Raw genomic sequence first — 16,827 nt, 5'->3', positions numbered from 1 at the left:
GTTAATGATTTTTATATATTTTGTAAATTTTAAAGTATTTAATTGTATAATACGTGTTTTTTTCCAAATGTAAAATCTTGGGTATATCATTGAGCAAAACTTTTCAGAAGGTCCCACCTTGTCAAATATTGCCGAGAGGTCAAAGGTTTTCAGAACCCCTTAATCCTGAGATGTGAGAAAAGTGAGAGTCATTTCTATTCACAGACAGCACACTTACATCCACATAGGGACTCGTCTGAACCGTCGCTGCAGTCCTGATGGTCATCGCAGCGGTACTGCCGAGGAAAGCAGAGTTGCGGAACACCGCTTGGGCAGAAAGAAAATTCTGGCGTGCATTGGTTTCGACCTCCTAAAAATGCAAAATAAGAATATCGTTATTTGTTACTTTGAGACCTTCTGTGAACGTTGCTACCAACATCTATACGCTCTCAATTTGTTATTTATTCTTTGTCTAAAGATTATCCCACAGTGCGTTATAGTATGAGTGTTAAAAGCTGAAGAAACGTGTCTTTGTTAGGGTAGCGCACTTCCGTTTGTGGCTGCCAGTTCTGCTCAAGAATAGTTCTAACAAAAAAAATCTTCTGGTACGTTTGTATGCAAAAACGTGCATCTATGCATTTACGAGTGGCAAATTTAGCATGGTGGTGCGTTGAATTTCTCACTCGTGCAACACGCACAAAGCTGGCGATATGAAAACTCACACTATAAACCCACTGAAGGATATCATCTTCGTTTTCACATCTCTAAACTTGGGCCTTTTGTAAGAGTGGTAGATTTGGTGCGACATCGCGTTTTCGATGCAGTCTAAAAATTTATAAATTCTACTCATTTAGTGACTTTTGGATGATCCTCACTAATAATTTAATAGAAACCTTGTTTATTTTCACATGTCATAAAAATAAAGAAATTTACATAATTATCCGACTTGACGTGGCGATTATTTAGTTATTTATTTATTTTTATTTATTTTATTTATATATTGATACTACTATCTCCTTCGGGAGATGTGGTAGGAGTGTGTACCTAATGTTGTATAAAGGCATACATTTCTAGTCATTTTAGCACACGGGAATAAGGCATTCAATGTCCATCATTATACCGTATTAAATAAAAATAAAAAAAAACGAAAAACATTACGAGAAATACAGTCAATCCCAGGAATTACAGAAACTGCGGAGGTTAGCAATGAGTGATGACTCAGATGAAGCATTTAATATATGATTGGGTAGGGCATTCCAGTCATGAATAGTCCTTGGGAAAAAATGCGAACTTAAAAACATAGACCCTACAGCTGTATTCTTGTAATAATCTACAATGAAAATTTCGCGTGGGGTATTTATGAAGAGCAGGGGAAATATATGTATTCACTTACAATATGTCTCCCGGCCAATATAAATGTTACAGACTGGACATTTTTCGCCTCGAAAGCTTCCTTTAAACAAATCTATAAAGTCTAAAAGTACATCCTGTGTATCAAGCCAAAGGTAACTTAATTTAGGCGGAGTGTGGCGGAGCGGGATTCAAGAATATTAGGATGGCCTCTCACCGCACTTCTCGTCGATCCCATTTGAACAGTCTTTCACTCCGTCGCAGAGTAGTGCCAGCGGGATGCAGTTCTTGTTATCGCGGCAGTTAAACTGCCCCGGCGCGCAGGTAACGACTTCTTTCTGCGTCGTGGTCTGAGGTGCCGAAGTGGAGGTGCTCGGCTGCGAACTTTTCTCTTCCGAAGGAGGGGTAGTTCCTGGGCATCATGTGATGTGGGGACAAGGTTATTAAAGAGAATATGTTAAGCAAGAGTTACGTCTTTTCGGTGAATGTGAAATGAACTTTATATATGTACCAGCCTTTCTTTTTGTCGTTTTAATTGGGAAAGAAAATCGACAAGCATCGAATGGGAGCTGACCTGAATAGAAAAAAAAAATAATGAATGCTCATGGAAACAAAGCATTTACCTACAGCTATATTGTGTTTTGAACAGGCATACACAACCCCCACTTTCTTGGTCATCAACGCTTTGTGGATTTTGAAAAACAATAACAACAACGAACACCGGAATGTTCCCCGGGAATATTTTATATGACAGTGATAAATTATCAGTAAACAGTAAGCATTTTCTTTCAAAAGTCGCACTATACTCATACGTTTTCACCTTACACCTCAGATCGACACTAAAAATGCCGAATCAATAAAAAAAATATATTTGTTGAGGCGGTTATTGTTTTCTCTTATTTTCTGTGGTGTTTCCCCGGAATTCAAAAAGAAAGCACCAAAACCAAAGAAAAAAACCGTAACGCAGATTTCAGTCGGATCAGCGTCATGTCTGTTGGAATAAAGAACAGTTTTAATTTGAGCGAAAGCTAATTTTTTGATAAAATGCGCGAGAAATATTAGATATGTCCCAGCTCGTATAGTTTTGAATGGGTATGTATGAAAAACAAGGGGAGGTGACGAATATACTCGCTTACGCCTATACCTACACTTTGTGCCATACGTATCTGCGAAATTTTGAATTCACATGTCGGTTTTTGACTTTTTGCTCACATCAAAGCTCGAGTTTTGCCTGCGACAGAATGGCAAACCACAAACCACCTTTTTAGAACTATCGGTCAAACAGCTACGATGTTGTCTAACTGTCAGATACCAAACCATGATGTATATTAAGATGACATATTTTATTCTATTTCAATCAGCCTAGATTAAAAGGAATATGGGCGCCATGCTTTTTGAGTGCCATATAAGTGTCCGCTCTCTCCAACACAGCGTTTTTTAATAAGTGGCGATAGGTCACCCATTGGTAGATAATTTGAATAACTAAATAGAAACAATTGCTGTACCGAAAACAATGCGCGGCAAAAAAATGAAATTGTTCTACATCGTTGTAAAACAAAACTTAGAAATAAGTTCGATATTTAAATTCACCCTATGAATCGCTGTTGCGGTGCGATAGAGACAGTGTTCAACGACCGCTATTCTGGGGTCATGGATGTTCATAACTCCATAATTGTGAAGCAACTGCACTAGGGAATTAAATCTATGAGTCCTGGCTTCTGCAGCGCAAGCCTTCGCTCCACATTTGCCGACAATTGGTCGTTGCACATGCGGAAACAATGATGTTGTTTTTCTGATGTGTCTGTCAGCGATTCGCGCTATACATTTGTTAGCAATTTTGTTAGTCAAAATATTGCATTAAAAGCGGTAAGCTGTGCATGATTTCGGTACTCAGCAAGCGACACGGAAGAATGTCCTCGCGGCTAACTGCTTAAAAAAATTGTTTAAAAAAATATTTCGAAGTCTCAATGGCATTAGTCAATATTGGGCTCACCATCGCTTTATCAATCCATAAAAGGTAGCAAGCATTGATTTTCTTATTCGCGAGCTTCTAACTCTCGCGGATTCTGAAGTAGGCTTAATGCTCTATTTTTGATGGCATAATAAAAATGTTTCCCAATTGCAGAATTTGATAGTGCTATAATATATTAAATTTCAAGGTACACTAACGCGACCAAGGTGCTACCTTGGGTTTGGAGCATTCAAAGAAATGAAGTTCGCTCCCAGGGAGCACAGTTCATTGAGCCAACACATAGTTTTTGCAAGGAAATTTATAGCCTTAAAAAGACCGAAAAAACTAAGCTAGATCCAAACTTAAGCTTTCTTGGTTAGAGTCATGCGTACCTTGTCCCCAAATAGCAAACAATCGCCGAAGTTATGTTTCAATACTGATAGTGTAACCTAAATCTGGCATGTTTGGGCCAACATTTCCAAGCAAGTTTCAGAGCTAGCATTAACTTCTGGTTGTTTCAGTTTCGCGTTGCAATATTGGGCCTAAATTGCCAAACAAATGCCAGATTTAGGCTTTACTTTTAGTTGCTTGGCTGTCATCTGCCATTTCTGGCTGAAGTCTGGCACTTTGGCAATTATGTGGTGAACCCGAAAAAAACCATAGAAACGATAAAGAAACTTTACTGTGTCGAGAACTAAAGCTTTTGCTCAATACCCAAGTTTGGCCTCTACTATTGCCAAGTATCAGCAAAATTAGGCGTGTCATTGGCGTGATACCTCGTTTAGGATCCGTCTTAAAATCTGATGATTTGATAAACTCATATATTTTATTTCTTAAATAAATATTATCCGAACACGTTCTTTTATAAATTATTCTTGCCTGATTCTGTCGATGACTGAGTTGTTTCCGTTGATACAGTTGTTAGCCCTGTCGACTGCGAGGATGCTGAAAAGACACGTAAAGTGTATTAGATAAATTCACACACGTTAATAAATATTGTAGGTGTGATTTTACCAACACGATAAAATTAGATATACTTCGTATCAGCTTAAATCAAGACGCAGGCGACACTACGAAGTATTGAAAGCCATCTAGCAGAGTAAATATGCGAAAGTCACTGGGCTTTTTTTGTTTAATGATTGGTTCAGCGATGATAGAATACAAAGAGAAACACGAAGAACAACGTGATTACACCCTTTTGACGCTGTGTGATTGGTTTCATCAGGTCGTATTATCGGCTACATCTGGACGTAATGTGACAGAAAGTAAAACACACTGACTCCCACGTAGTCAAAACAAATAAAACAATGATTAGATTATAATAAAGGCGTGTGCCCTCAAATCGCATATATGCATTACACCAATAATGAATTTAGAACACGCCAGCATTTCTCGGATCATAGTTAGATTGAAAAATGCCACGAGAGTCTGATCGAATCTCAGTCAATCAGAAAACTACGATTACATCATTACTACGGCTTATGTGAATAGTGTCGTTATATTGTATGCTGAAAAAATACCCTAAAATCGCTTGTTATTACAGCCGCAAGGTGTCGAACGTGCTTCTTAATACGCAAATTTAATACAAAAACAAAAATTGTGAAGTTAGAAAATATGAGAAGCTTGCAAACATTCGATGTATTTCGCTGCTTCAATAAGTAGCTTAATCACGTCTTAAGCTGCGCCTGGAAAGAGTGCCGGTACGCCTCACAATTTATGGGAAGGTTCATAAAGGATACAACGTACACGAGATGAGTTATTATGTAGTATACGTCACAATGAAGTGCATATCACAGAAAATGTTTATTTAAAACTTTGATTCCCTATTGCTGGCCGTCTCTACAGCTATATTCACAATAAACCCGAGAGACAGAAATCATAAAAAAATACAAAATCTGCGGGCGGAACGATGAATACCTTGTTGCTCTGTCCGTTCCTTTTTTTATGATTGCTTTGTTTTTCGGTCACTATAAATATCCTTCACCACCTCGCCCGCATTTTTTTCCTTTCTGTCCAGCAATATTTAATGTAAGCTTAGGCTTTGTTCACATCTAGGAAAGCCGAGTATTAAAAGGTTAGGTTATACTGAATTGTTTTAATGTGAACACATTAAAAATACACGTTTCTTGATATTAGGGAATTTGTATCCCAATGTCTTTAAAGGTTTTGACCCAGAGGAACCCGTATCTTCCTTGAAAAGGACCGAGGAACTTAGCTGGGCTTCGGCATTGAGGCAATAAACCAGTACAGAATTCTAAAGACCTTTTAAACAAAACAATAATGCGCACACTATGGCGCGCTTCACCATTGAAAAAAAAGCACGACCCATACCCATATTACTGTAAGAAAGAATAATATAACATATTGTAATAACTTTCTATTATGAAAAGCGCACAAATCAAGTTGATATTTGGTCATGTTTTTGTACCAATTTTATGCTATAGATATCGCTTTTTTTTACTTGGCTTTAGTTATATTCTTAAAAGTAATATTTTGTTAAATTTATACGTCACACAGCGTCGACACCTTTTTGTGTGCTTGGTGCGCTTAGCGGTATGTGTATATGATAAATGATAGTGTCTTGAAACACTTAAAACGATAAGATTTGCTGAGGAAATTGTTTAATTTTCACATTCTCCTTCGTTCTGGGTATTTCGCATAGCAATATAGTGTGCGAGCCGTGTGGGTGCATATATTTTTCTCATTAGGCTCTTTAATAGGTACGCACTGCTGAGTGGTTTATATCTTCTGGAATTACACGTCTACTGGAAAAAAACACATTACTTAGGGTTAACTCATTGGAGCCAACTTTAAACCCGATGTCCGAATTAATCTAACAGTAAGGCAGTTCGAGGGACATTTCCACCAACCTGATGTAGTGGCGGTCGGCCTCTCAGGGCACTTCCCACTGAAAAGACTAATGTCATCAATGGCAACATCGCTTCTTTGCTGCTTTCCAGGTGTCCCACTGATTCGGATCTGAAAGAATGATGCGCATCGTACAAAAATTGTTCAAGCGGCTTCTTCGTTCAAGTAGAGGGAAGAAAATTTTAGAAACGATTTTCGTTTTATGCCAGAAACTCTTCGATTTTGAATACGACGGAAGAGGAGGCAATGGTTTTGCAAACCCAGTTTCCCGTCTTTGATAAAGAAAAGTGTCAATGGGTTTCTTTTCTGTTTATTTTTTATAGTCGAGTTTAATGACGGTTGAATATTTGTGTGCATGGTTTTTCCATATCAAAATGTGCAGATTTATTTACTCTTAGCTTAATCACTACCCTGCAATAGTACCTCTTGAGCGCTGCAGATTTCATAAAAAAATAAGTAGATAAGGAAATACTCAAGTTTTGTTGTGTTTCCTTTTTATGCCTTCAACAGTAGAAGAAAGCAAGACTTGACATACACTTTGCTGTCACTTCCATTACGAAAACAACATGACAGACATTAGTCAATTCAGTGCGAACGAGTAAACCACTAGATTTTTATTGCCGAAATGCCTGACAAGCGCCAAAAATACCATACACTAACCGAACAACCCACACTAAAACCGAATTCTAGGACTGGCTTGAATATTCAGGAGGAAAGTTGACTGGTGAAACCGAACAACCCTGCTGTGAACCCTAACTCCGCCGCCTGTTTAGAAATTTAGGGCAAGTCTGTCTACACTCCGGCTGAGCAATATCGAGTTTGGTGATCCGCTGGTTTGTTGGGCTTCCAGGGACCTAAATTGTTAGAAAACACAATATGTGAGCCGAAGCAACCGTGCTACATAGGTGGATTTAGGGTAGACGATCTTGTTTCAAGACCTCGTTTTTCTTTTTGGCGATGTAAGTTTAAATATAAACCTCAAAACTGTCAAGCATTTCTGCTGAATTTTACGGGTAGGAATAACTCACAGTGTATTCAGAAGGCAAGTTGTTCAAATCCTGCGAAAACGGCGTCCATGAATTGTTCCCTCTAGCAGTGACCGTCCATCTGCTCACAATAGGCCCAGACGCGTCGCGAACTTCCACTGCGAGAGAGGCATCACCTGAAAAAAAAGAAAAGAAGCAAAAATTATCACTTTCCAATGAATAATAACCAAACGTGCAGAGCAATATTATTTTCAATGCATTGCTGTTAAGTTCAATCTTATTTTTATATGTATGTGAAATCTGTTTTGGTTAGTTTTGGGCCGCTGAAATAATGTTGACATATTGCCGCGCGCAGATGGTTGTTCTGCTGCCGGCACCAACTTCCTAAGCTCTTCGCGGACAATGTCTCTGACCATCTCACGGATCGCAGTGGGGTCAGAGTTGCCGGAACTGATGCTGCAGGTAGATGGTGAAATCACGGTGACGCCATTATACCGCTGGTAATGGCTCGCCCTTGCGAGGAGCGCCCTTTCAAGGTTGGTTGCCTCCGAGATGAAGCTTTCCACCGTCGACGGAGGGTTACGGACAAGGCCGCTGAAAATGTAATCCCGGACACCTCGCATGAGTACCCGCAACTTCTTTTCATCTGTGGCCTGCGGGTCGGCGCGGGCGAACAGGCGGAGGACGTCTTCAGTGAAAGATGTCACGCTTTCCTTGGGTCCCTGGTTTCTCCCTCGAAGCAGGTCTTCGGCGCGCTCACGTCGGTGTTGACTGACAAATTTTTTCTTCAATTCGTTCTTACAAACTTCCCACGTGGTCAAGGCGACTTCGTGATTTTCATACCACTGCCTTGTCGTTCCTTCCAGTGAGAAGTAGATGTTCTGGAGGCACTGCTCATCAGTCCATCCGTTGTGGCGGGCCACTCGGTCGTACTGCAGGAGCCAGTCTTCTACGTCTTCGTAGAGTTCACCGTGGAAGGGGGCAGCCGTCCGCTGTGCGACGGGCATGTAGATGACGGTAGAAGCGGCGGGGGCTTGCGACTGGTTGGCCATCGTCGGCCTCGTTGGCTGCCTGGTCCGGGGTGGCAGAAGTGCGTGTTCCGGGGGTAGACCTTGGGTGCAGCGACTGGATCGGGTCTCGATCTGGTCTTCGCTCGGTCCTCGGGAGGCTGGGTCCGGACTTGCACTGCGGGAACTCGCAGGGCTGCGCTGCACGGACATGCGGTACCCAGCACCTCCACCAAAATGTCACGGGTGGTGACCAACAATAACGAAGAAACAGGAAGAAATAAACGTTTAATGTGGCGAACTTGTGCCAAAAATAAAAGAGTACAAAAGGATAATAATAGAGCGTCGCGGGCGTCGAAGTCGGCGTGGCAGCAGAGTCGAACGCTGGGGCGAGACTGACCGTGGCTCGCCACGCCGAGCCCCTTATGTACATGAGTGGTCTTCTGGAATGATCGGCGTAGAAACTTCGACGCGTAGAACATTCGGGCCTGGAACAGGCAACATGATTCTCGAATTCTCCAGAACACTAAATTGCAGGAATAAACAAAAGACACGTCACTCCCAGGATTCGAACCCTAGCTTTTCGCGTGGGAGGCAAGCGCGATAATCGTTAGGCCACGCGCGCGCTGCCTACTTGGCCAGCTGCGCGCGCGACAATATTCGCAACTCCCGCCCGCCCGCGGCTCGCCCTTTTGCAGTCGAACGAATAACCAGAGGAGCTGTGATGGTGGAAGAAATTGTTGCGGGGGCTGTTGGCTTTGGTGCTGTTGCTACCGCATTATTCTGGTTGTCGTGTCCCTGTATTATGCCGTCATAAGGGGAAAGAAGCGGACGTCTTTTGATATTAATGATTGTGTTCAACTTCGGAAATTTAAAAAGTATCCTATGCTCATTTTTTTTAATTCACGTCAAGACCTCTGTCACCTGCGATCTGCTCCTGCCCCTCCGCTTCGTATTTGTAGGCGAAATATTTAATTTTGGAACACTGACCAGTGTCAGCAAGCAGGCACATTGCAAATCCTGGATACCCGTCTTTTCTGCCATCTTGTAGATACCGCTCCGCCATCTATAGAGCGTTGGAGTTGCGAATAGTTGTAGAGTCAGGCGAAAATAAATGAAAAAAATATAGATATAGATAAAACGTCTAGATTATTTTAAGGATCGTTATTTGAAGGTACATTGTACGGAAAATACATACATATAAACATTTCTAAGAATAACATTTGCTTCCTGTCCCTTATCACAATTGGAAAACGTGTCAATTACAAAACTTATCCATTTACATTCTGTGTATACTTAAATCATATGGCCCCATCATTCAATCATTGGGAAGCTGGTTTTAATGAGGAACTAGTGGCTTTACTTACTTCCATTAGCAATTTGGTAGAATAGACGAAAACAGGCGGCGTCAGATGCCTTGGCAATGATTTCGCTTTCTACGACACCTTCTTGAACCGTGGACAAGTCTTGGGCGTCCAGCAGCAGGTAGGTTCCTGCAAATAATCATGAAAGGTTTCTTCAAGCCTCTAAACTTATTGTTTCCCCATTAGCCCTTGCAGGTATACCGATGTTACCAACACTTGATATGACAGCTAATTTCAAGGGAAGCCTACTTGCGACTTGATCTTTGTGCAGAGTCGCAGATGGACAATATGTACTAAGGGGGGATAGTACCCCGCCATGTGACTTCGAGATGTTCTGCCATTATCCCAGCTCCTTCTGGGTAAAAACGGTTTAAACTTTCTGGGCATATTTGGCTGTCCTTCTAGCTATACCAAGCAAAATATTATTAAAACTATTGAGATATATTGAATTCATAAAAGTTTGAAATAGAAGTTTTCTTGACTTAGTCAAGGAACATTTAAAATACAACTAATGCTAATAAAACAATGAAACTTATCTCACACTTTCTATACAGTATTGGCAATTGACTGAACTAAAATAATATATTTGAAATGCTTAGTTCGTTGAAAATCAATTTTTGAACTTTGGTACTTCAACTTAGGTGCTTTCTGCCTTGAGGAGCTTGTAAATAAAAAAAAAAGTTTTTATGCAAATATTATATTTTTAGTTCAGTAGATGCGCAGGTTATGCAGCAAAACACGAGAGAAATATTACAAGAAAAGGTTCTCTTGTTCGAGAGAAAATGTTCCTTATACAAGCAAAAACAGTGTTTTTCACAAATCACTTCTGAAAGTTTGGTTGTTCAAGGCTCAGCCTAAAATGCACCTGGTGCGTAGTCTTCAGCATCATTTGCCTCAGATTCCTTCGCGAAACCTTTCCTTGCACTTGCTTTGGCCTTCCTTCTTCGCTTGCTTTGAGCAGAGATCCGAAAGTCACTTTTGACTATTCGGGCCTTGTCCATCCTGTTGAGGGCACATTACAAAACACTCCAGGAGTGACGCCTAGAGCCTCAAACACTTGCTTCCTTGCTTGGTTGCCATTGTTGTAGAAGCTAACTGCGTCATACTCGGTAGATTTTACTGTGCACGCGCCCGCAAATGTTGTCTTTGGGCACCTGCACCAGATCAGGTTATTCAGGGACTCGTTAGACTTCTGGATTCGCCCATGAAGGCACCTTCGTAGAAGCTCCGGTGCTGCATCGTGAAAACTAATTTTTCACGATGTCTTGTCAGTAGCATCAATTAGAAACAACTTTTCTTTCCAGTTGCACCGTTTTTTTTTTCAATGAAAATTGCAATGTAAAGAAAGCTTTCTAAAGCCACGCCCACTTTAAAATGCGGATAGTATATTGATGACACCATTTTTAAGTTACTTCTGGTGCTGCTACGAGCGTGCCGTTTGGAGAATATGCTCTGTATGAACCGTCGTATTTTTTGGTTCTAATATTAAAAAAAAAATTTTGGGGTTGTATTTACCTACCATCCCCTGAATTACCCTGATTTCCCGAATTTTAATATTAATTTTGAGCTTATATTGTCAAATTTTTAATAGGGAATTTGGCAGCACCAGCAAAAATATACGCTGTAAAACGGTTTAGTTTGGACAGTGGTTAGGTGGTAGTTCACCTTGAAGTACAAAAAGCACTAAAAAAACAATACAAACAAGCCAGGTTGAACAAGATAAAGCGCACTCCATCTTTAAGGCTAGATTACACTCTTGCAACCGGCTACAACAGAGTCCAACTGAACGGGACTTTAAGCCGATACAATTGCCATTGCTCCTGTGCGGCACGGTCGTAAAACGTCACACGAGGCTTAAAATCTTGTTCTGCCGGGCTCGGTTGTAGTCGGTTGCAAGTGTGAAGCAGCCCTCAAGGCCTACTTATACTTCGCGCATTCTAGTTTTGCCCGCCTTCTCCTTCTCTATAGCATCTCCACCTTTTTCCTCGCCTGAACATGGCTCCCCTCGAAGGTTAGCAGAGAGGAGCGCTAAGAGGATTGATCGTCTTCCCTGCAGAAAACCGAGGTTGTACGTCGGCCTGTGGAGTGAGCGTGATCGTAGTTTGTACCATTAGAAGAAAACGCCAGCTATTCCCAGATAGTACAGTTCTTTTGATCAAAGCTTATAGTGTGCCTAGGAATTTAGAGCCTTAAAAAACCCTAAAGATTTATAGGTAGACCCAGCACAGGTAGCCCATGAAGGGGGGGGGGGGGGGCTGCGTGGGTCCCAGGTGGACACAGTGGCCAAAAGCAGTCTGCCCAAGTAGGTCCCACTTTGGCCCGACTTGGAATACCGAGACCACGAGGTATACCCAAAAGGGACCCACGTCGGCGCGCTTTTCAGGGCCCACTTTGTGCTACTTGGGAAACGACTTTTTGGGCCGAATTCTGGGTATCATAGCACTAATTAAACAAAAAAGTTCAAAGTTAGGCTTTAATGCTGATATTTGCAGGTCATCTTGCACTTTCGGGACTAAATTGTCAAACAGGCAGCATATTTACGTATCATCTCTGGTTGTTCGGTCCTGACGTGGGAACTTTGGGCCTAAGTTGGCACATTTTTTTTTTTTCAGATTTAGGATTCACTGCTGATTTTTCCGGTTGATATGTGGCACCTCAGGCTTAGTTTTGGTACTTTGGGTATTGGTTGGCGTGGCAAAAAAAGGACACTCGTGGGCCATGGTTCTCATGCGCAAATATAACGCGCTTAAGTGAAACCCCATTATGGCAAGGTTAGGCTCTTTGGATTACCAAAATCGTGCCAAGTCAAGCTGTACTTCCGTGTGCTGTTAGGCGGACTTTCTTTTTGAACAGGCGAATGTAAAATCATCGCCTTCTATCGATATATCTCCTTGAAGGCAAGGACTGCCCATTATATTATCATTAGTAGACCCCCGAGTTACAACAGTCGGTAAACGCGCTGAAGCCTGACGATTACGTCGCAAAGTGGCAGTCTTCTGTGTCATGGAGTCACCGCTATCTAGCGTCGCGTTTGCTTTGAGACACTGAAGGACGCGCTGGCGGCCATGCGGACGTAAGCTAGGCAGCACTACGTGAATCTACTGATGATGGTGCTGGGGGGATGTGTGAGGCAGATGCCTGGTCTTCTAAGTTCTGTTGCTTATACGCCCAGGGTACAGGAAATATTGACGGTAAATAGTGTTAAGCTAAAGAACGAGCAATCCATAAGAATGTTGATATAATATCTTAAGGGATTGTGGTAATCCTTGAAAATTTTGTTTTTCATTCAACCCGCGTTATAGGCCTAGTCATTCCTTGGTTAGAACTATACAATAATTCTGAGGAGGGCGTTTCGGAGGCTCGGAGGCCAAAAAAAAGATGTGCGAACCCTTTTTAAAATATATTAGAGCTGAAGAAGACTTGCCTCTGGGTGTGTTGAGGGTGTGGTCGACCGAAGGGCCGCCGTCAGTCATGGTGGGGCCGCTGTTACGATACCACTGCATGGCGCTTGTTTTGTTTCCAACGTTCCACCAGTTACAGAAGTCGTCCTCAAAATCGCAAGAGGCCGCCGAAGGGCAGCCCTTTTCATCGATGAGAATGTCGTCCACAGCGACTGCAGTGTCCGGGGCGCTAGATGTGGCTCCGATGAAGGCCACCTGTGGCGTAAGGAGAAAAAATATAAGTGTTGTAGAAGGACTACATTTTCTAGCGTTATTATAGTGCCTGGAACGTGTCTTCGACTCTTGCCATTACAGCCTTCTCAAATATAGGCCTACAGCTCTCGCGTTTGGGCAGCGCCCCAGTAAAGCAAAATCGAATATTTTTTTGTCGGATATCGGTTGTGCGTTATTATTTTTTCGCGTTCATTGTGGACGCGACTCTGGCAAAACTCCATTAGCGATTATCAATTTGTGAAGCAAAACAAATAAAAAAGGAAATATAAGTAATTTTTGTGTGGATGCTGAAGGCGAAAGGCGCATTTTTTGTTTATGTAATATTTCTTTTTTTTTCGCTTCTTCAGATTCACTGTTAGCGCGGGCAGACAGGACGCTGACACACACTTGTAAGCGAGAGTGGCTCGTTCAATATCGAAAACCACATTGCCGACAGACTCTTTCCATGCATTACGAGGGTCATTTGATAAGCGCAGTAAAATAGCAAGATAAATACCAGCTTGTATTTTTAATTTTATTTATTCTTCAACATAGTGCCCACTGAGAGATTCACACTTGGTCCAGAAATGTCGACATTTTTGTATTCGGTCAGAAAAATATGCTTTCTCAAGACCTGCAAAATGTGCACCTGCAGTTTTGTCATTGCGATTGTCGATTGGTGGGCTGGCGATTTGTGCTCCGGCGAAAGAGCACATTTTTCCGCCATTCTGGGACGTTCTATCTTTAGATATTTTTTAGACAATCTAATAAGCTTATATAATAGGCTCCTTCTATTGTTTTAACTTCATCCCGGGAGTAGACCAATATATTTTATGGGGTACCTCGAAAAACAGTGGCCATCCCTTTTCCAGCTGACAAGAAGGTCTTTCTTTACCTTCTTCGGTGCACTCTCCCCAGTTGTTGTCTACTGCTTTTACTGCAGCTTACAGTGAGGTGTCAAGTGGGGGATTCAACTTTCATTCAAAGTCACGAATCGGTGCCAAAAGTCTTTCAGATTGCGATTCCACATCGCCCGACACTGCATTAAAGAGTCCTTTCGGGCGCGTTTTCCGTCGACAGTGAGCAGGTTTGAGATTCGTCGTGCACACACCCTTTTTATGTTTAAGATTCCGTTCAGGATTTTCTGAACACGTTCCGTTGAGATGCCTAAAGTTTCAGCGAACTCACGCACTTTCACTCCACGGTTTTTTGAAATGATGCTGCGATTTTTCTTAACGATTTCCTTCGTGGCGGCCTCATCTGGGCGTCCAGATTGCGCTTAATCTTCAGTGGCTGTTCTGCAACACTGAAAATCACCGATTCCCCCCCCCCCCCCCCCCCCTAAAAAAAAGGTCTTCAAAGCTGGTGCCAAACCCCTGTAACCATTGTCCAACTTTGCTTTAATCGGCGCAACATTCCGCTGTTTTTTTGTTAGTAATAAAAATCTAATCATCTCGCGAAACTCTTTTTTTCATTTTTGTGGTAGGTGACAAAGTGGCTGCTTCAAACCTGTCTTGAGCGTGAAGCACATGTCGCGTTTTCTTGAAGTCATGCCTGAGCTAGCTTGAAGAGCCATTATTGCCAGCCTTAATCTGATCGCATGAGTTGTAGCACACCCATTATAGATATTCACCGGACTGGTCAAAGGAAGCTCGTAAAAAGTCGCGTCTTACGAACGTGCTCCAGCTCATGGGCTCCAAGAAAAAGTACTTTTAACATTTATTTCCGCCCGATGCTGTAAAATGTAAGTGTCATGTATCTTGGAAGCGGAGCAGCGCAGGTGGTTACAACAGACAGTTATTCTACTCCTGGCACCTTGAGATTAATAAACCGTGGAAGATCCAGGTGTCAGGTGCTGTTTGCTAGTGAATACGGCTGCTGATACTCCCGGTGGGTTTGAGGGATTTTTATGCAACTTGACGGGCTCAGGAGGCAGAAAGTACCTAGTCTTCCAGCCGACCATTCAGAATCAGAAGACGTAAGTCTCGCATGTCGTTTTCTTTAAAACTGGCTGAGCACTAACTTCTCCACAAATATCTTTAAATGACTCAATTAAAGGGAACAAGCACAGTTCATTTCACTGACATTTCAAGCCTGGTCACCCTCTTTCTGGGGGCACAACCAGACTTGAATAATCAAAGCGATGACAAACTTACAGCACAAATTTGCCTGTCTCAGCGTCAACTATTTTGTGCCACATGGTCAAGGCTGCCGCGGCATCCGTAGAGTCACACACTTCTATATACTGACAAAGCCTGGCAGATCACCACGAGACGCGGCCGCCGAAATCGAAAAGGTAGAGCGGCAGACACGAGATAAGAGGAGAGCCACGTGACTGGCGCCCTGAAATGGAGAAACACCGAAACATACTTCTCTCGAGCGATCAAGTATGTTTCAAGTCCTTGCCGCTGCGAAAGCTGTACGCTGACGTCCAGGTTCCCCGTGAAATGGCTCTTTGATGCTCTGTGCTACCAGATCCTCACGCTTCAAATCTGCAACCGAGCACTCCATGGCTCCATCGTTGAACTGCCAAGCTTTGTGAGTATAAAGGAGGCTATGGTAGAATTAAAGCGCTGCCAAAGCTACCTCCTCAAGAGCGTCGCTTCGTTTGGCGTCTCCCTTTGGACAAGAACGCGTTCGAATGAGACACTAGGCGAAGCCACGCACTCTCACAGTAGTGCTGAGTTGTAGCACTGCATTAGCTACGCTATTGTAGACAATTAAAAAAAAAACTGGCTTGGAGGTTTTGTGTTTCGTAGGCTCGTACTTTGTCTCTACAAAGCCAATACCGTGACTAGAAAAACAGTATTGCATGTATTTTTTCGCCTGGAGAAATTCCCGCATTGAACAACAAAACTGCCCCAGGAGTTTGAAAGCCTCGAGAAATGCGACGCTCGCGTTCTTTCATATCTATTCTCGCCCTTTTTGTTGAACCGCCTGCGACCAACCTCCCAAGATTTCGAAATCCGGCAACAATATACGCCGGCTCCGGTTACGTTGTTTGTAATCACTTTTGGACCACGTCCGACGGTATAGGACTTTAAGGACACCAGTTGAGAAAGCACTACCGCATACTGTAGCAGAAGATGCGTGACACGCCCGTTGATCAGCTAAATTTGGCAAACGACACATATCCAGCCAACTTAGTAGATGGTAGTGCTGTTTCATCAGCCTAATGCCATCTTCACACTGCCGGTTGCTTCAACTTCCAATACAACTTCACGCTCGTTTGATGATAAAAACGACCGAATCCGATCGTGGTTGCGATTTGAACGCGAGGGAGAATGCACCTTGGAGGTGGCCACGTGACCGCTGCCCACTAAATATGCCAGGAAAGTTCTTGCCCACAATATTTTAAAGATTTTTACTACTGGATGCATCTGAAAGCTTAGTAGAAACTGCGATTGTCTGAAGCAGGGTGTGTTCAGGTATGGACGGTCATGGTGGTGTCATGCCTTTTTTAGAGCGCAGCTCTTAGGGGCCCGTTTCCGGCTTGAGCGGCGTCGGCGTCGCCGTCGCCGTCGCCGTCGTCGTAACCGCGCGGTGCATCATGGGAAATGTCCCATAATGCACCGCGCGAGCCCCCCACCGGGGTCACGTGACCTCGTGGGGGGCACGTGACCCCCCGAGGTCACGTGACCCCTCGAAGTCACGTGACTCCCCAGAGGT

At 42.8% G+C, this 16,827-nt stretch overlaps 1 protein-coding gene across 1 annotated transcript in view; it reads right to left on the bottom strand.

The window, feature by feature from the left end:
- Positions 1-16,827, bottom strand: part of LOC8041009 (MAM and LDL-receptor class A domain-containing protein 2) — a 204,514-nt gene that overhangs the window by 18,322 nt on the left and 169,365 nt on the right. Inside the window, exons 43-49 of the mRNA XM_040210465.1 lie at positions 12,930-13,161; positions 9,509-9,634; positions 7,177-7,310; positions 6,151-6,259; positions 4,160-4,225; positions 1,547-1,741; positions 218-349 (exon numbers count right to left, since the gene is read on the bottom strand). Coding sequence (XP_040066399.1) covers positions 218-349; positions 1,547-1,741; positions 4,160-4,225; positions 6,151-6,259; positions 7,177-7,310; positions 9,509-9,634; positions 12,930-13,161 — 994 coding nt within the window. The remainder of the gene's footprint in view (positions 1-217; positions 350-1,546; positions 1,742-4,159; positions 4,226-6,150; positions 6,260-7,176; positions 7,311-9,508; positions 9,635-12,929; positions 13,162-16,827) is intronic.

This window comes from Ixodes scapularis, unplaced genomic scaffold, assembly GCF_016920785.2.
Source record: "Ixodes scapularis isolate PalLabHiFi unplaced genomic scaffold, ASM1692078v2 PGA_scaffold6__148_contigs__length_123643588, whole genome shotgun sequence".
NCBI classification, from domain to species: domain Eukaryota; kingdom Metazoa; phylum Arthropoda; class Arachnida; order Ixodida; family Ixodidae; genus Ixodes; species Ixodes scapularis.
This window is presented reverse-complemented; position numbering and strand designations above follow the sequence as displayed.